Below are 20,160 nucleotides of genomic sequence, written 5' to 3'. Positions count from 1 at the left end.
AAAAAAACTCTCTTGTTAAAATCATTAAAAATATTTCCTTTATTTTAAAAATTTAAACCAATTTAAATTTATCTTTTTATGTGGTCTTAATTTTACCCAAATGAGACTTTAAACCTTTTCCAAATATATTTTAAAATAAAATAAATTAACCTTTCCTCCCAAAAAAGATGTGCTTTTTTAGAAAAAAATCTTATCTGTTATATTTGCACAAAGATGCACACATGCACACAAGCTATTTCAAAACTTGCATTAATCTGTTGGAAAGACTTTGTTTCTAAGTCTGTGTTTCATTGAGTAGAGAGAGTAGTTTTTTTTTTTTTTTTTTGATTCCAGATGTTACAAAATTATAACAAGTTTTGATTTTGTCTTAACAGAACAGAGGAGAGCAAGGATACGGAGGTATTTAGGACCCAGGGGAAAGCGAAGCTCGGTATAGAAGGACAGAGACTCCAGCGCACACGCCTCCAACCAAAATCACAGCTCCGTGGAGCCGGGGCTCTCATTCACAGCTTTCTAGAGAAATCTGCGCCTGAACCTGCCAGAACAGGGGATCTCACCCACTCAGCTCAGCGAGAGGACACCTGCAGAAACACGTTTTCAAAGCAAGGCTGAGCAGCCGTGTGAAGGTATTTGTTGCCTTTTTTATTTTCCTCGATTCTATATTTGCTGCACCTCCCTGTCTTTCTCCCCCTCTCTTGCGATGCCATGGCTGCGGCGTTTCAGCACTTGCGTGCGTGGACAGCTCCCATCTGCAGTCCCTCTGCACTCTATCCCTCCCGCACCCTGATGGTCCTCCTCCCCGCTCCCACTCAGCCGGCGCCCCCTTCTACCATTGACACCCCCACACCCCATCGCCACCATCACCCACCGTCATGAGCTCCACCATCACCAGCGTTGTAACTACAGTCAACACAACTGTGTCTTGTCACTTTAGACAAAGCCTGAGGTCCGCAGGATGGGGGGGGGGGGTTGGGGGAAGAGTTCAAGTTTTCAGGCATAGGAAGGAAAGTTCAGGTGAAAGGTACCCCTGAAAACAAAGAAAGATAGATGCCAGCTTAAGAGAAAGGAAGGTAAAGGGGTAAGGGGACAGATGGGGCACTTGTCAGACACCAGCAGTTAGCCAGCTGTCTTTTTTTTTTTTTTTTTTTTAGCAGATTAAGGATTGTTTAGTTCAGGAAATTAACATGGCCTGGAGCATAGTGTTAATTCTGATAAAAACAGAGATATAACCCCTACCCGAGCGTTTGGTTTTCCAATGGAGCATCACTGGGAAGCAGTGACTGATGACTCATATGCGTTCCCATTTTTTTTTCCTTCCAAAGTGTTTATTGCAGAAACTCTGAAAATAAGTTTAAAAAAACACTGAAATGTTTTGTAAAACGGACACCAGAAAGGCTAACTCTGTGATCAGAGAGATTTAAAGCATGATCATGACAACTACTTAACAAACGTGGTTCTCACCAGAAAGCGCTATTTATTTTTAATGTCTCTTCCTGTCTAGTTTTTTTTTTTTTCAGTTCGATTTTACAGTCTTAAACCTTTCTTTGAAACAGACACAGTAGACCTAGCCCAAATGGCCAAAGTAGGAATGATACTCAGAGCAGATGGCCTGGCTTTGTTCATCTCTAGTCAAGGACTGACTCAGATTTGGAAGGCGAGATTTTTGTGTGCTTTCCCAGTAATCAAGTGATAACACCATTTTCCTATAATAGTAAAGGGTAATAGAGTGCAGAAATTGAAAAGACATTTTATGTAACTGTATTCTCCCAGGATCTGATTTTAGAGTGTTAGGCATCATTTTCTATTTCAGCTGGGGAAAGTTAGAGTATCTTTCAAATATTTTGAAGGTTCAAACCCAAGTCATACCACTTTTATCTACAGTTAAGACCATCTGTTTAAAAGAGCTAATAAACATTAAAAGAAAATAAGTGTTTGAATTTGTCTTAAATAAAATATTTCAGCTGTACTCATTTGATCAATTACTACACTCAAAGCACTGAGGTTTTTCCAAATTGTTTTTCATGATCTTAATTAAATTAGATGGGTCATATTTTCATATGGGAATAATGTTAGATCACATGAAGCAATGAAGTTTATAACAGAGTTCAGAAAAGATTCATTAAAAAGTTGCCCTTAAGCATTTATTCTGCTACTTTAAAAGGAAAAAGCAAATTTCATCCAAACTAGTTTGCTCATAATTGTCAAAAATAAAGATAAGTTCCAACATCTTCTGGAAGAAAGTTTGAGGGGAAAAAATCACACCAAATACTGCTCTTTAATGAGAAATAAAAATATTGACCAAAACTTAATTAGTTAAATAAGTATGACGTAATTCTCTCTGTCATTAAATTCACTTGCTTTAGAATTCAAATCATTAAAACTAGTGAAAATATTTACTGAAATGGATTACAGAGAAAAATAAAGCTTGATTACTTGTATACTGTCCTGGGGTTTGTAAGATAAGCTGTAAATATGATCTCTCAAACAACAATATTTTTAAACTTCCTTAGCTGTCCACAAGAATGGTTCAGTCCAGACAATTTAAAAAACTACACAGATTACCAAGTCTAACAGCTTGAGCCAGAAATTCAGACCTGGAATCCTTTGCTTTCAAAGCTACTGTTTTATCTCACTAAATACAATCTCCCAAGACTAGGAATTTTTTAAAAATCCTGCTGCTTCATAAGATTTATAGGCATCTTTCTCCCAACTGATTTTTTTTTTCTAAGTTAGTGTGTTGAGATCATTATTATTATTTATAAATTACTGCTATGTTGGGTTCCTTTTTTAGAAAAAAATGTTTAAGAGCTGTTCTCTTTTTCATATTTTCAAGAACAGAATTTTCTCACCTTCATAATGTATTTAAGTGAACAGTAAGCATTATACACTTTTCTAGATATGCCCACAAAGAGGTGCTTATTTTCACAGTCATGGATCATATATACCTGGAAGGCTATGCATTTCCCTAGAGGGGCATCTAGAACCCTTCAGAACCGGTAGTTTCTGCAGGCTTTACTTAGAGACACTTTACTGTGAACCCTTAGAAATCTACTTGCATCTTTAGGTATTCACTCATAACAGAGCCATCTCGGGTCAAAGAATTCAGACCTACTCTCTTGTCCTCTTACCAAGTGACCCAGATATAGGAAGTAGCACAGTGAAATGGGTGTATTGAATAAGGAATTTTGTCAGGGGCAAGCAGTTCGGTAATACCACTTAGCCTTGCAAGAGAGAACTTTGCCTCCATTACATTCTTCTTCCAAACTATGACTGCTTTAACTGTTGGTCATTTTTATCCAGATTTCAAGGTATTTCAATACCAAATGATATAAATCTCTAGGAAAAATTGTGCTGAATTTCCAGTCCAAAATTTTCTTGACTTAAAGGAAATTTGTCCTTTTTTTGTTTGACTTTTCATAGGTGGAGGAATCAGCTGGTCATTGTTCTCTCTATTAAAACGACTCTCTCATGTATTCAAATAGGAGCATTATTCTTCACTAGGTTTGCTGCCTGCCACAATCCTTTATCATAGTGCCTGTTCATCAAACCCTTTGCTCTTCTTATTTAAAGACCTATTATCATGTGACACCAAGTATCAGAAAGTTTTCTGTGTACAAGTATAATTTTCTATTAGTTTTTCTTCTTCTTGAGTTCTGAACCTGCAGAAATTCCTCTGTGCACATTTGGGATTATTCTCGTTTATCTCCTAGAATTTTTAGCCAAATCTCCACTTCATACATATTGTGCAGATCACTTTGTCCATGCCTTCTTTAAATCATCTCATTCCAACTCATCCTATATTACTATCCAAATATTTTATGAAGTTCCATATGCACTTGTGTGCCAAGTGCATAATATATCCAGTGTTCACTACTGCAAAGTTTTGGAGGAAGTAGGAGGGAAGTTAGGGGTCTGGAAATAGCAGTTTGGGGCTCAACTTATAGGTCCTATAAGTAAAAGACCTCTAGTACAATGTGTAGGAAAATAAAATAAAACAAATGAAATTTTTTTCTTTTTCCTCTTTCTTTTTCTTCCTTTTATCTTAGGGCGCATTCTCCTTCCTTCCTTTCTTTTTCACTTTTAGCTGATACAAGAAGCATATGAAAACATGTGAAAAGAATCAGAAAGGTGATCTGACATAGGTAATAGAAGTGTCAATCTTCCAAAGTGAATGAACCTATAGGAGGTGCTTCTCTTAAACAAGTATCTCTATTGCCCACAGGTGTGAGCTCTGAACTCTGAAGCAATAGTTAATGTATCTTCTCAACTTACTGATGCATTAAAAAAAAAAACCCACTAGGATAGTATTTGCCAAACATGCTTATGTATAGATATTGTGTAGGAATTTAGAGACACATTCAGCAGATCTAAGTAGGTCCTGACCATCTGTCTTCCTAACAACTCCCTTTATGTTGGTGATGCCACAGATTCATAGGCCACAAAGGTGTAAAAAAAAAAAATTCCCATCCTTATGTTGGGAATTAAGTTGAGACTGAGAGTGTTTTGTAGACACTTAACATTAGAAGATAAGAAATAGTACCCAGACTGAGAGTGTTTTGTAGACACTTAACATTAGAAGATAAGAAATAGTACCCATGGGAGTCAGGCGGTAGCACAGCTGGCTAAGTGACGTGGCACAAAGTGCAAAGACCTATGTAAGGATTCTGGTTCGAGCCCCTGGCTCCCCACCTGCAGGGGAGTTGCTTCACAGGCGGTGAAGCAGATTGTCAGGTGTCTGTCTTTCTCCCCTCCTCTCTGTCTTCCCCTCCTCTCTCCATTTCTTTCTGCCCTGTCCAACAGTGACAACATCAATTACAACAATAACTACAACAACAATAAAAAACAACAAGGGCAACAAAAGAGAAAATAAAGTTTTTTAAAAAAAGAAATAGTACCCATGTGTGAATAACTGTACTGTAAACCACTGAACCCCCAATAAAATGATAAACAAAATAAAAATAAAGTAAAACTGGGCCATTAACTACCAATTACTTTTTATGGTGACAGTGTAGTAACATAGTAAACATTTCAACCTAATATTCTGTTTCAGTCTTCTTCTTCTAGCGTTTGGCCTTCTTCCGTAGCCAGTCAACAGCGTCAGGTTGAGCCTGATGTAAAGTTTCGAGACCTCCTTTGAATCTGGAGAGGTGGCAGTAATATAGCCCTATTAATTATTTTTTTTACTTAGCATACAGTGACTTAATTTAAATGGCATCCCACTGTAAAAATTTTCTACCAAGCACAGGGAGAAGAGAGAAAAATTCTGTCTTCTTTAAAAATTACCTTTCCCTTCTATTCCTTACATCATTTGATCTAAGGAAAACCAAATGGACAAAACTTTTATGTATTGTCTAGAACTCAGAGCATGATCCTCTGTTAAGCAGTTCTACTTCATCTGAATCCCAATCTGTTCTAATTCTGATCTGACGTCTATTTTTAGAAGAAGTTCTCAGTGTCTCCACGCTGATGGAACTCATTCCAATTTACTTTTAATCTTTCTTAAGAGCCAGAGCAAATGGGAGCAGATGACTGTGTTTTAGTTGCTATTTTAATGGGAGCCAAGGGAGTCTGAACAATGAATATTCATGTGGCAAGGGCAAATCCTGGACTAGGACTGAGCTAAAGGTGAAGGAATGTTGACTGTGAGCCAAAGTCTAAATTCTGGCCATGCTACATTTTGAGATGATTAAAGGTCCCCCTTTTGTCCTTCTAGACCATTCTCCCCGTGACTAACATATAATTTCTATCTGCATATCAGCTAATGTTTGTTGAAGGTTTATACTTTACATTTAGAGTCCTTGGACCATATTCAATAAAGAGAAATCCTAGAAGTGCTAGTGGTCATTCTCAAGTTTATCGTTTTGAAAAAGGACTCTTCAGTCACCATCAAAAACTGTCATCAACCAGCCTCTGAGATTTAAATATAGACTCCACTGGCAGTAAGGGAGCATATCATCTTTTGGGAGAGATTTCAAATAGAGTTGTACTTAAAAAGATTTTTGCTCACTGTGATTTTCAATTTTGGTTTAAATGTATCAGCAGCATCTATTTTTATTTCATTCAGTATAAAAATTCTTTTTGGTATTTCTATGGGGAAACATAGACTCAGATAAAAATCTGAAGTGAGATTTTTTATAAAGGTGCAGACATATAAAGGTTAATAAGCATTTAAAATCAAGAAACACAGTTTTCATACTAACTGATGATAGAAGTGGCTGGTTGAATTTTCATGTGGAAGAGTCATTGAAATGAATTCTCAATATAGATATGGGTAGAGTTTCTTACATTTTTTAAATTCAAGTCACTATTTTTTTAGTTTTTATTTTATTGAATATTGGGTAGATACAGAGAGAAACTGAAAGGGGGGTATAGAGAGGAAGGAAAACAGAGAGACACCTGCAGCTCTGCTTCACCACTTATGAAGATTTCCCCCTGCAGGTGGGGACCAGGGCCTTGAACCTGGGTCCTTGCACACTGTAGTGTGTGTGCTTAACCAGTTGCGCCACTGCCTGGCCCCAAGTTTCTTACTTTATGTTTACATATGGCTTATATTTATGTGCATGTGAAAGTGTCCCTATCAAGAACAACCAGAAGCACTATGAATTTGAGTTATTACTAATTATTAACTGATACTCTTAGACGTCCAACAATATCCCAGTTTCCCTTTGTGGTCATGTGAATATACCCTTTTCTTCTCAAATTTGACCAATTATGCAACATCCCTTAAATAATGTTCCTTGGGAACCACGAGATATGAGTGAGATATGAGTGTGAAGTCATTGGTAGTTAGAGTAGTCCAGAGCATCTTACCAGAAAGCAGGGCAAGGTCATGAACAGAACATGATGTTAGGTCAGTCATGTTTCAGTGTGAATTTCTGTTGTTCCAGCTATACTCAGTCCTTCTAAATCTCAGATAGATCCTTTTCTCTAGCAAGTAATAATGGCACTTAAAGGTTTGGTGTTGATAGCCATATAACATCAAAGTTCTAGGCATATAACAAGATCTCAACAAATATTTATTTATTCCTCCCAACAGTAATGCTAACTCATTATCTGACTTTAAGTCAGTTTTTTAGTTGTTCTGGACTTCAATGTTATTTTGTAGAGACAATACAATTAGGACACAAAAATAATATTTTAGGAAATATGAAATGGAGATTTTTTCCTTTATAATGTATTTTTATCTTCAGTATTTCACATGATCCTCAGAATAGTCCCTCACAGAGGAATCTCACTTGATATTGTAACAATGAAAAAAGATAATTGATGTAAAACACTTTGGGATAATAAATCCACACATGTATTCATTTGTAGACGTGACTATAATCATTTTGTTTATATCCCACAATATTCAATATGTTTAGAAGATAATAAAGTAAATGAGGATGACATATTATAAAACAATCCAAACAAATCTCATCTGAATTGACTTTCTATCTAGATTGCTTGCTTCATAAGACTAAAATGTATGTTTGCAGGTGTGTGTACCGTATGTCTGTATGTATAAGTATCTATTCATACGACTGAATTGTGTATGAGGAGCTATGAAAATAGATTTTTTTCTAGTAGGTACATGAAATAAAGTATTAATCTGGACTTTATATTTGCCAGAGCTTCAAATATCATGATAGGGAGACTATAGGAAAGTACTACTTACATTCCTAGTTCATGAGAACAAGTCTGCACTAGAAGTAAAGGTTAGCTTCCATCTGCTGCACCTTAGAAGCTGTGGTGAGTTACATTCCATATATTTGGAATGATATCTCAGCAAAGACTCATTTTGGATCAGATGAGAAATGTCTGTTTCTGAGTTTCACCTGAATCTGTTTAAAGTGCTCCTTTTGGTTATTGGTGCTTTTTAATCACCAAATCTTTCTTGGTAGTCACTTAGGCATGGACAAGGATCATGACATCAAATGGAACAGTATCATAATTCACCTGGCATTTTAACCAAAGAAAAATACATAAAAGAAGAGAAAATATTTGGGATAGCAGAAAAAGGCATGGATTGTAGATTTTAAAAATTTTCAGTCTTTTCCTAGTGAAGAAATGAGGACCAGATGGGTAACTGGACATATGTAAGGTAGGACATTAGGTTACCTAAGAATATCTATTAATTTTTTTTAGCATATTTGAGGTTATGGAATGGTAAAGCTGGAAAGAATTTAAGGGGGAGCACAATAAGGTTTTGAGAAGTTGTGTGATTTGTGGAAGATCACATATGTCTTGATTAGCAAATAATAGAGACTCTCTGATCCACATAAAGTAGATAGTAGTACAGTAGTAAAGAGAAAAGCTCTATGCTGAGAGAGGCTTCTTGGGTTCAATTCTAGTCCCTGCTTTATGGTTACTGTATACCCTTCAGAAGGTCGTCTGACCCTTCTATGGTTGAAGTTCTTCCTTTGAAAAATAGGGACAATAACATATATTCATTTTATGCAATTGCTGTAAGGATTAAATAGTATATAAAAAAAGACTAAGCCAGTCCCAGGGCATAATACACATAATTATAATAAGTAGTAACTCATAGATGCTATTATTCTTCATACCAACAGGAAACAAAGCCATTTCTCCTTCTTTCATGTGATCTTAAATTCTCTTATATTTGTTCAGTCAATTCAGAAGAGCAACATGGGAACCAAATCCTTTGCAAAATGAAAGATTACAGTCAGTTGAAAATATTATATCTGGGGGAATAATTTTTATACCTGCTATTTGAAAAGAACATTTCTATGAAAACTTCATAAGTAGAAATCCTATAAAGTGAAACAGCAAATACTATTAATTTATCCTGAAAAAAAGCATCCCTGAATGTCCTAAATAACTTACAAGATGATGCCAAATAATGCAGAAAGCCAGCAGTCACAGTAAAATGTGATAAAAGAAGGGTGATATGAAAAATACAGTGTCTGCATATAATGTAGCTCAGGGAAGGGGCATGGCCACATATCACTTTGTCCCAGGTCTGCTCTTTTTCATTTTTTATTTAATTTTTTATTTTTTAATAGTGGCTTAATAATGATTAGCAAGATTGTAACAAAATTCCACAGAGTTCCCACCACCAGAATTCCATGTCCCATCCCTTTTATTGGAAGTATCCCTATTCTTTTTTTTAAATTTCCCTCTCATATTACTTAAATAGTGACTTATATGACTACAAATTAACAGGAGTGTACATGAACACCATTCCCACCACCAAAAGACTGTGTATCCCCCCCCATGAAGCTGAACATCCACCCTCACCCTCCACCCAGGGTTTTTACTTTGGTGCCCTACTATAAATTTAGTCAGATCCTGCTTTGAGTTTCCCTTTCTGTTATTCTTTCTTAACTTCTGTTGATAAGTGGGATCATTCCATACTCATCTTTATCTTTCTGACTTAGCTCACTTAACATAATTCCTTCTAGCTCCATCCAAGATGGGTCAGAGAAGGTGGGTTCATTATTATTGATAGCTGCATAGTATTCCATTGTGTATATATACCACAGATTTCTCAGCCACTCATCTGTTGTTGGGCACTTGGGTTGTTTCCAGGTTTTAGCTATTATGAATTATTCGGCTATGAACATAGGAGTACACACCTCTTTTTGGTTGGGTGTTATGGAGTCCTTGGGTTATATCCCCAGGAGAGGAATTACTGGATCATATGGAAGGTCCATGTCTAGCCTTCTGAGAGTTCTCCAGACTGCTCTCTAGAGAGGCTGGACCAATTTACATTCCCATCAGCAGTGCAGAAGGGTTCCTCTGTCCCTATAGCCTCTCCAACATTTGTTGCTGCTGTCCTTTTTGATGTATGCTATTCTCACAGGAGTGAGGTGGTATCTCACTGTTGTCTTTATTTGCATTTCTCTGACAATCAGCGACCTGGAGCAATTTTTCATGTTTGTTAGCCTTTTGGATCTCCTCTGTAGTGAATGTTTTGTTCATACCCTCTGCCCATTTTTGGATGGGGTCATTTGCTTTTCTGTTGCAAAGTTTGCTGAGCTCTTTGTATATTTTGGTTATTAATCTCTTGTCTGATGTATGGCATGTAAAGATCTTCTCCCATTCTGTGAGAGGTCTCTTTGTTTGTGTGATAGTTTCTTTGGATGTGCAGAAGCTTTTCAATCTGATGTAGTCCCATGGAATTGTTTTTGCTTTTGTCTTTCTTGCAGTTGGGTTTGATTCATCAAAGATGTCCTTGAGGTGTAGGTGGGAAAGTGTTCCACCAATGTTTTTCTTTAAGTATTTGACAGTTTCTGGTCTAACATCCAGGTCCTTGATCCATTTGGAGTTGATTTTTGTCTCTGGTGAGATAGTGTGGTTCAGTTCCATTCTTCTGCATCTTTCAACCCAGTTTTCCCAGCACCGTTTATTGAAGAGAGCCTCCTTCCTCCATTTAACACTTTGAGCCCCCTTATCAAAGATTAGATGTTCATAGGTGTGGGGTTTTAGTTCTGGGCTTTCAGTTCTGTTCCATTGGTCTGTGTGCCTACTTTTGTTCCAGTACCAGGCTGTTTTGATGATGATGACCTTATAATATAGTTTGAGATCTGGGAGTGTGATGCCTCCATTTCTGTTTCTTTTCCTGAAGAATGTTTTGGCAATTCTAGGTGTTTTCTGGTTCCAGGTAAATGACTATAGTTTTTGTTCTATTGTCTTAAAGAAGCTTGGTGGAACTTTGACGGGTAGTGTGTTAAATTTGTATATGACTCTGGGGAGAATATTCATTTTGATGATATTTATTCTTCCAATCCATGAGCATGGGATGTCTTTCCATTTCTTGGTATCAGTTTCTATTTCCTTGAATAGTGACTCATAGTTTTCAGTATACAAGTCTGCATCCATATTCTTTATGCCTCTGGGTACATGGACCCAAATTCTTTCTGGGATGCAGAAGGTGGGAGTTCTGGCTTCTGCAATTGCTTCTCCACTGGACATGGGCATTGGCAAGTTGATCCATATTGCCTGCTTGCTTCTTTCTTTCCCAGCAGGGGCAGGACTCTGGGGAGGCGGGCTTTCAGGACACATTGATAAAGTCTGCCTAGGGAAATCAGGGTGACATCATGGTAGCTTCTGCAACTTGGTGACTGAAAAGCAGTAAGATATAAGCAGGACAAATTGTTTAATAAACTGGAACTCAAAGGTAGGAATACAGCATATGAATTTAGGAGTCTTCATGTGGGAAGAAGTTAGGAAGTCTACTTTAGATATATTCCAAGGGGGCCATGACTTAAGTAATTTTTGCTTGAGCTTAATAAATGGAGGTAGGCTACAATTATCATCTGGGAAGATCATCTGAGACTTGATAATAGGGCTAGAAATCTGGATTAGGCCAGAGAGTAATAACACACTGTATCTGAAACAGCTGCCACAAAATAAACCCTGGACCTTAGTTTCTCTTTATATCTTTTGATATTTTGTCATAAAATCAGAATTATTCCTCAACGTCTTCTTCCATTTAACAAAAACATTTACTAATGTAGGTCACTTGCAAAGGCAATGTGAGACAGTAACAAGTCGCTCACATAGCAAACCACTTTTTAGTGCCTTAACTATTCTCCATTGAAGCTGCCATTGAGTCGCTGTCTGTTCAGATGTTTTAAGTAGAGAATTTGACTTTAGTGGAAAATGTCAGTTACAGTGACCCCCACTTGTGTATCTCCACAGAAGTTTCTACTGTATTCTGAGTACAAAATGAAGATATAGGTCGAAGCCAATTTATTTCAGATATTATCAACTAGGGACATGATTAAGAGAAGTGGGCTATGAAAAATGAAGCCTTAACTTTCCCCTTGAACCCATAATAATTTATTTCAGGAACACTGTGAACTCCCTGACCTGTAAGTTAAGTGCCTTCTTCCCAACAACTTTAAATCTTCTGTAAGCAATGAGCCATAACTATGCCTTGTGCTCTAAGTGCCTTGTGCTGTGACTTGGAACTAGAACATCACCCATAGTGCTTTAAGGAGGTGATGATCTAAAATACAATGTATCCTGGCTGTTTTCTTATGGAATAAAATGTGATGATGTAAGCGAGGGTGAAAATTAAGTCAACTGCAACACCTTCATTTAATGAAGATAGTCCTGGAGACAAACAAACACAAGAGGAAATCACTTTCTCTTACTGAAACAACATTTGGACTGTTTTCTGTACTCACTCTTCCATCCTCCCTCCCTCCCTTCCTTCCTTCCTTCCTTCCTTCTTTTACACCTACTTGATGGCAGACACTGTCCTATGTATTGAGGATAAGTAGTGGCCAATAGAAATTTGCTGTGTTTCAGAGTTGTTCCTCTTTGTGCAGCCATTGCATTAAGGATTCACATATTAGTGAGAGCCACAAGAGTAAGGCTATCAGGAGAGAGAGAGAGAGAGAGAGAGAGAGAGAGAGAGAGAGAGAGAGGAGAGAGAGAGAGACAGAGAGAAGAGGAACAAAACAGCAACAAAATGTGGTGTAGTTGAAGCTATGGGACTACTTATGACATCCAGCAGTCAGGGAGTTTTCCTAGAAAAAAATTATCTTCTCAATGAATTCTGAATGGCAGAGATGGATTTATTAGTAGCTGTTCTGGGGAGAATTAAAGATAGAGATAGAGGTAAAGATATAGATAGAAACAGAGATAGAGACAGAGATAGAGATAGAGAAGGCCAGATGGAGAGGCACATGGTTAAATGCACACATTACAATGAGAGAAAACCCAGGTTCGAGCCCCTGGTCGCCACCTACACTGGGAAAGCTTCACAAGTAGTGAAGGAGGGCTGCAGGTGTCTCTCTGTCTCTTTCTTTCTCTATCAGCCCCTCCTCAGTTTCTCTCTGTCTCTATCCAATAATATAATAAAAAATTAAAAAAAAACAATAAATTCTTAAAAAAAACTTTTTAACAGTTCAAAAAGAAACAGAGATAATCTTTTCCAATTCCCACAGAGGTTAAGAAGAAACAAGTGGCCAGTATGACTGGTTACTTAGTGAAACTGAAGAAACAGGAGCCAGAATGAAGAATCTTGGAAACCATTGACCTGATTCTATAGTTTCTCTCCAGATAACTTGAAGTGGTTGTACTATGTCAAACAAGATAGCACCATATGGGTAGCTTTTAATTATAATATAGAGAATGAATTGGAAAAGGGAAAAATTGGCAACAAGGGTCCCATAGGAGAAATGTTACAAGACTAAGCAGATGAATGTCTTTATGACTTAAACAAAGACAGTGCAAATGGTTGCATGAAAGAAAGCACATTTGAGAAGTATTATGGAAATGATTGTCTGGATAAGGGTGGTAAAGGAGAGGGTGAAGTCATAGTTGACTGCTGGTTTTTGTATAGCATGAGAAGCTATACAAAAAAAAATGCTGGGGGCCGGGTGGTGGCGCACTTGGTTGAGCACACATGTTACAATGCACAAGGATCCAGGTTCGAGCCCCCAGTCTCCACCTGCAGGGGGAAAGCTTCACGAGTGGTGAAGTAGTGCTGCAGGTGTTTCTCTGCCTCTCACCCTCTCTACCCCTCCCTTCCCTCTAGATTTCTGACTGTCTCTATCCAGTAAATAAATAAAGATAATAAGTTTTTAAAAATGCTATCAGCCACTAAGAGACAGAAGTGGAAGAGCATATTCAAGATAAGAAATTATGACGAATGCAGTTGAGAACATACTGAGTGTCTGATTCTTAAGGTGTATCTAAGTGGAGGTATTGTGTAGGAGCTAGCTATGTAGATGAGACTTAAAAAAGAGTCAAGGAGGGAAAACACCACATGTAGATGGTCAAATCATGGAGCAAAGTACTGAAAACACTACAATAAAGTGGTAAGTTTAGAACAAGAAAAATTGACTAGAAATAGAAGGCTAAGAGAAAAATCAAGGTGTCTGAAATCATAGAAAAGATTAGGGGAATTGGAGAGAGATTTTTAGGAAGGATGAAGTTAGCAGTATCAAAACTGCTGGAGGTCAATTCCTATAGATATAGAATTTTGTCTACTGGGCCACAAAAAGGTCATTCACTAATACTATGATCATCAGTTTGAACATGCAAAGTATTTTTTTAGATTTATTTATTTAAAAAAGGAGATATTAACAAAACCATAGGATAAGAGGGGTACAACTCCACATAATTCCCACTACCAGATCTTTGTATCCCATCCCCTCCCCTGATAGCTTCCCTATTCTTTATCCCTCTGGGATTATGGACCCAAGGTCATTGTGACATCACCTCCCCAGACAATAACTTGGATCCACCTGCATTTCACATTTCAAGCTCAGAGAAAAAAAAACCAAACTAGTATAGCTACAGGCCCTTTGACATATAACTAAAATATGCTGACTAGCTATCTACAAAATGGAGGACCCCCCAATACTTCATCTGCACTATTCCAGCCGTTAGGTCCATGATTGTTCAACAATTTGTTTGGCTTTGTATGTTAACTCTCTTTTCAGCCACCAGGTTCCAGATGTTAGTGTGATGCCAACCAGACTTGCAAAGTTTTTGTTGTTCTGGTGGTGTTATTATTAGTTCCCCTATTACTAAATTTGGGTTGTAAGTTATGAGATAATTCACTGTTGATAAGTGAGAGCAGACAGAGCTAATTGCAGTGGGAGTGGGAATGAATTGCCAAGAGAGATGTTGAACAAGAGAAATGCATGATGTATGTATGGTGAGGCTACGGAAGCACTCAGCCAGCATGACTTTGAGCTGGATGAAGTTTGACATTTCTTCCCATCCTGGGTTTGGTTCTCAGCACTATCTTTCCTTTATTGTTTTAGGTCTATAAGAATTAGAGAAAAACAATACTTTGTTTTATTTTTAAATATTTATTTATTTTATGGGAGAGAGAGAGAGAGAGACTCCAGGAGTGTGCTCAGCTCTGGCACCTAACAGTACTGGTGATTGAACCTGGGATCTTCTGGGGCTTTGGGCATTTAAGTCCTGTGCTATAACATGGAGCAATCTCCCTCCCTCATTATTTATTTTTTTCATATATAACTGAATTAAATCATTTAAAACATGTTTTAAAATCAGTATTCTAAAAATTATTTTTATTATTTTTTTATCTTGAATATATTAGCTACTTGGACTGTCCTTCCTATTCCCCATAATAGGAAAGTATTATAAAGAAGAAATGTGTGAATTTCTTGTCTCTCATATATATATATATTGGAGTTTGTATTAACACCATTCCCAAAGGTGTCTCTGTCCCCCCCCCCTATATGCCATCCCCTACCCCCATCCAGTGAAGCTGAACATCTACCTTCACCCTCCACCCAGAGATTTTTACTTTGGTTCCCAAATTCAAACTCAGTCAGATTCTGCTTTGAGTTTCCTTTTCTGTTCTTTCTCAACTTTCATTTATGAGTGGGATGATCCCATACTCATCTTTGTCTTTCTGACTTATCTCACTTAACATAATTCCTTCTAGCTCCATCCAAGATGGGTCAGAGAAGGTGGGTTCATTGTTCTTAATGGCTGCATAGTATTCCATTGTGTAAATATACCACAGCTTTCTCAGTCACTCCTCTGTTGTTGGGCACTTGGTTTGCTTCCTGGTTTTAGCTATTACAAATTGTGCTGCTATGAACATAGCTGTTCACATATCTTTTTGGTTGGGTGTTATGGAGTCTTATGGATATCTGGTCTCTCTTAAGAAGAAATGACTACTAGTCATAGTGAAACCTAAATTGGACACAGTATATTGCACTAAAGCAAAGGACTCTGGGAAGGGGAGGGGATGGTGGGGAAGAAAGGGAGGAAGCAAACTTTGGGGTTTTGGTACATAATGAAATTTTATGCATGTATTAATAACTACACTATAAAGCATTAACCCCATCAATCAAAAAAAGAAAGGAAAAGGGAAAAAAAAGACCAATAGTTCTGGAGCTGGCAGGAATGCTCACTTGCTTTGTCATGGGCATGACTCAGGTTTAAGTTCAGCTCCTATCTCACTAAAGGAAGCTTTGACACTGACATATCTTAGTCTCTGCCTCTCTGACAAAGTTGTGGTAAAAGTCCAGTGATGAAAAAGAGAAAAAGAAGATGACAAAAAAATGAAGAAGAAAAAAAAGAATCATTCTATCTTTTAAATCATTTTATTTGATAAAACATTGCCAATAATATTTAGGTTGTTGGAAGTGAATACTCTTTTATTGCAATGTTGTTGATTGAGGAAACTAAGGGGGAAAATGTATGCTGCGAAGGTCACTTCCACCTTGGCTAACTTCTGAATTTTGAAAATTCTGGACTAGAACAAGTGGCTGTTTGAGAAAATTGAAATATTAATATTTAGCATGAGAAAATGTAAAGGATACGTGTATTTTTCTATATACCCTTTAGGTGGAGATGTTACAATCTGAGGATATTAAAATAATCAGTCATAAGAGAAATAATATCTCAGGACAACAAATAAACTATTCATATAAGATGCAGTGACTTTTTTAAAACCTGTATGGACACTGGGTTAGGTAAGAAGGCAACCAAAAGTTTCAACTTCATTTGCCCACCCTGCAGGAGGGTGCCAAAGATAAATAATAAAAACTAGTTGTAAATGTTCGCTCTTTATTCTTGCTCTTTGGTGATGAATTTTATTATTTTTTATTAGTAGTGATTTAATATTGATTAAAAAATTGTAAGGTAATAGGGATATAATTCCATATGGTTCCCATCACCAGAATTCTGTGTCCCCATCCTCTCCACTGTGAACTATAATAGTTCTCCCAAAGCCACCCACATGGGCTGATTCTGTAACTATCTACCTACATATATATCCCCATTTTTTCAACAGTCTTGCTTTCACTTCCTTTTTAACTCAGCCCTCCACCTATTACTACTTCTGGGTATCTCTGATGAATTTTATTATTGATAGTCAAGTTTCCTGCCTTAAATGCTTGTTCCAACCATACCACTGTATTTAGTTCAGTTTTGAGTAATTAGGTAACTACGGAGTAAAAGAGGATAACCTTCAACAGTCCCTATTTATTGTTAAGATGTAAATGATTTCCTATAAAAAACAGGGAGAAAGCACATCTGTGAAAGATAATTCCATTTAAGGGAAGAGGCTAATGAAAAGGCAATAAACTGTATAGCAGCCATTATATATCTGCCATAGCTGGGTCTACGAATAGCTATAAAGCTTGCTGTAATAGTAAAGTATCTTGTTATTTATTAGGGTAATTAATAAAAGGATATTCTGTTATTAATCAGACTGTGTACTATCATTTTGAGTAGTCACTGTGATTTAAAAAAAACAGATTTCTAATACTTGCACATTATACATTCAAGTTACCTAAATATTCCATTTTAACAGTGATTTATCCTTTATTCTTTGGACATGATCTAATCTAAAAATGGAAAAGTTTACTTTCCTGAGTTTCTATTAATTTTCACTGACCTTTGTATCTCTGTGTGCATTTGTTTTCAGTTTGCAATGGCCCCAGCCCTGCTTGTCTTTTGGATGGCTACAACCACATAGGACCTGAATGTCCTACTGCTTTTCAAGAGCAGGAAGAATATCCTCTACTTGTCTGTTGCAGCAGCAATTTCATAGTCAAAAGCATGTTGAATGGACCACAATTCCAGAGAATCATCAAGTGAATGGGACCAGTCTCTTTTCTCCCCAAATATCAGAAAGTAAGCACTTTGGAAACAAAATTTGGCCACGATGACCCATTTACAGGCTGGATTCAGTCCAGAGACTATAGAAAAAGCTCGCCTGGAACTGAATGAAAACCCAGATGTTTTACATCAGGATATTCAGCAAGTCAGGGATATGATCATCACCAGGCCTGACATTGGTTTTCTACGCACAGACGATGCCTTCATCCTGAGGTTTCTAAGAGCCAGGAAGTTTCACCAAGCAGATGCCTTCAGACTCCTGGCTCAGTACTTCCAGTACCGCCAGCTAAACCTGGACATGTTCAAAAACTTCAAAGCGGATGACCCTGGTATTAAGAGGGCTCTCATTGATGGGTTTCCTGGAGTGCTGGAAAACCGAGATCATTATGGCAGGAAGATCCTTCTGCTGTTTGCAGCCAATTGGGATCAGAGTAGGTAAATGTAGATAGCGTCTTTACTTGGCTTTTCTTTTTCATAGTGTAATCACTGCATGTTTGGGGATGTATGGCTTTATAAATTTTATTTTTAAAAATACATTTCATGTGCTCACAAATGAAGTAGAAAGAACACAGTCTTATGGTCATCAAAATGTAATTCCAGATTCACAGTGAGGGTTTTGGGACAACTTATTTACAGTGTTAGTATCAGAATAGACTTTAAGAGTCAGTATGCTAATCCTCAAAGTAAGTCGGTTATTAAAAAAAAACTGAAAGGTGGTTTTCTAGAAGATCCCAACCTTCTAGATTTACTATTTTTATCTTTAATAGCATCAGAGATACTCAGTAGATAGTTTACAACACATAAAATAAATCCTTAGATCTTCTCCATAACTTGAATGCTCAGTATTTTATCTTAGTGCCAGACCTTCTTCCCAAATTCTTGCAAGGCTTTTTTTTTTTCCTACATAAATGTCTTATAAAGACAAATTCTTCCCATGTATGTGACCTGGGTTTGATCCGAGCTCCCACCATAGTGAAGGAAACTTTGGTGCTGTAGTTTCTCTCTCTCTCTCAAATAAGAAAGAAAAAGAAAAACCCAACATGTACCCAAGATTGTTAAATCAGTTAAGTAAAACATAAAATTCTCCAGTGGTTTGCAAGGTCATGTCAGGTAAGCTCCTTTATGATCTACCTTCTTCATCACCTGCTTTGTTTCATGTTCTGCTGTTCATTACATTCTCTGGTCTAGATCATTGGAAGAGTAAGACTTACTGGGAACAATTTCCAACTATCTATCCATTGTTTTACACCTATTTTATAGTGCTTTATTGAGAGTGGATTTTATCTTACACCTTAACTCTATTTGAGAGAGTTGACCTTCCTAATTTATGCTCAGTAGGAGTTGGAGAACTACTGTCACCGTCTTTAGCACTTGTGAATACTTATGGAATACTCTGCTTGAGTTTCTTTCTTTCTTTGTTTGTTTTCATTTAATCTATTTAAGAACATTGCATGATAGTATTATTATTATACTTATTTTGCATTTGGCTAAGTGGGCTTTAAGAAGTCAAATGACTCACTCAATATCACAAGTTAGTAAAATATGGATGGCAGTTGAACCTTAATGTACTCTGGCTTGAGTGGCTGTTGTATTTACTTGATTTATTGGAGATGAATGCTTACTTGGATTTTGTTGTTGTTGTTGTTGTTTAACAGAGCATTTCTCACTCTTGTTTATGATGGTGTCAGAAACTGAACCTGGGATCTCAAAGGCTCAACGAATATCTCTTTGCTATGCTATTTCCTTCTTTCTGCCTGTGTGATCTTTCTATTCCTTTTCCCCTATACTGAAAAGTTTCTCAAAGAAGAGAGACTATTTTTTTTTTTCATTTTCTTTGGCACAGTACACAATAAATGCTTAATGATAAAGAATGCACAATCAGTTTCTGTGACTTGAGCTTTCATCAAGGTGTCACCTTAAGTTTTTGTTTAACCAGTGCACTGTTCAGCTGTGGCTTATGGTGATATGAGAGATTGAGCCAGAGACCTGGGAGCCTCAGGCATGAGGCTCTCTCCCTCTCACCTTAAATATTTGTTATTTGCGGAGACAGATATTTTACTTTAAAAACATAAAAATATTCCTGAAATAATCAAGAAGAATATAAATATGACCCCTCTACCAACCTGTATTATTATGCCTCCTCTTTAAAATGGTAATGAGAAACAACTTAGAGAAAATTCACTATTTTTTTGGCTGATACATTGAAATAGGGCAGCCTCACCCTTAAGAGGTATTTGTGTGTTTTAATAACACTCATTAAGAACACGGTCAGGTGTTCATTTTGATCTGGACTGTCTTTCCACAGACCTGCTATATTCATAAATGTTAATAATGTGTCTCTAATACAATGCTTTCCATTAAGTGAGTAGGCAGATCTTGTCTGAGACACTGAAGGCAATCATGAAAACACTAGGTCCCTTCCTACCAAGAATTCTTTGTGAAACCACTTTAACAATAGTGTGAAAGTCTAAACAGCTAGTGTTCATCTTCCATAAGATGATTTTTGTGACACTCTGACCAATAACACTGGACATTTGGTCTTAAACTAGGGGAACAGCTATCCTCTCAATAATAGTAGGTACA

The 20,160-nt window shown here is 37.1% G+C and overlaps 1 protein-coding gene across 1 annotated transcript in view; it reads left to right on the top strand.

The window, feature by feature from the left end:
- Window positions 1-460: 460 nt before the first annotated feature.
- CLVS1 (clavesin 1) overlaps window positions 461-20,160 on the top strand; it is a 210,647-nt gene continuing 190,947 nt past the window's right edge. Inside the window, exons 1-2 of the mRNA XM_007527478.3 lie at window positions 461-626; window positions 17,384-18,012. Coding sequence (XP_007527540.2) covers window positions 17,624-18,012 — 389 coding nt within the window. The 5' untranslated portion in view covers window positions 461-626; window positions 17,384-17,623. The remainder of the gene's footprint in view (window positions 627-17,383; window positions 18,013-20,160) is intronic.

Source organism: Erinaceus europaeus, chromosome 1, assembly GCF_950295315.1.
Source record: "Erinaceus europaeus chromosome 1, mEriEur2.1, whole genome shotgun sequence".
Lineage (NCBI taxonomy): Eukaryota > Metazoa > Chordata > Mammalia > Eulipotyphla > Erinaceidae > Erinaceus > Erinaceus europaeus.
This window is presented reverse-complemented; position numbering and strand designations above follow the sequence as displayed.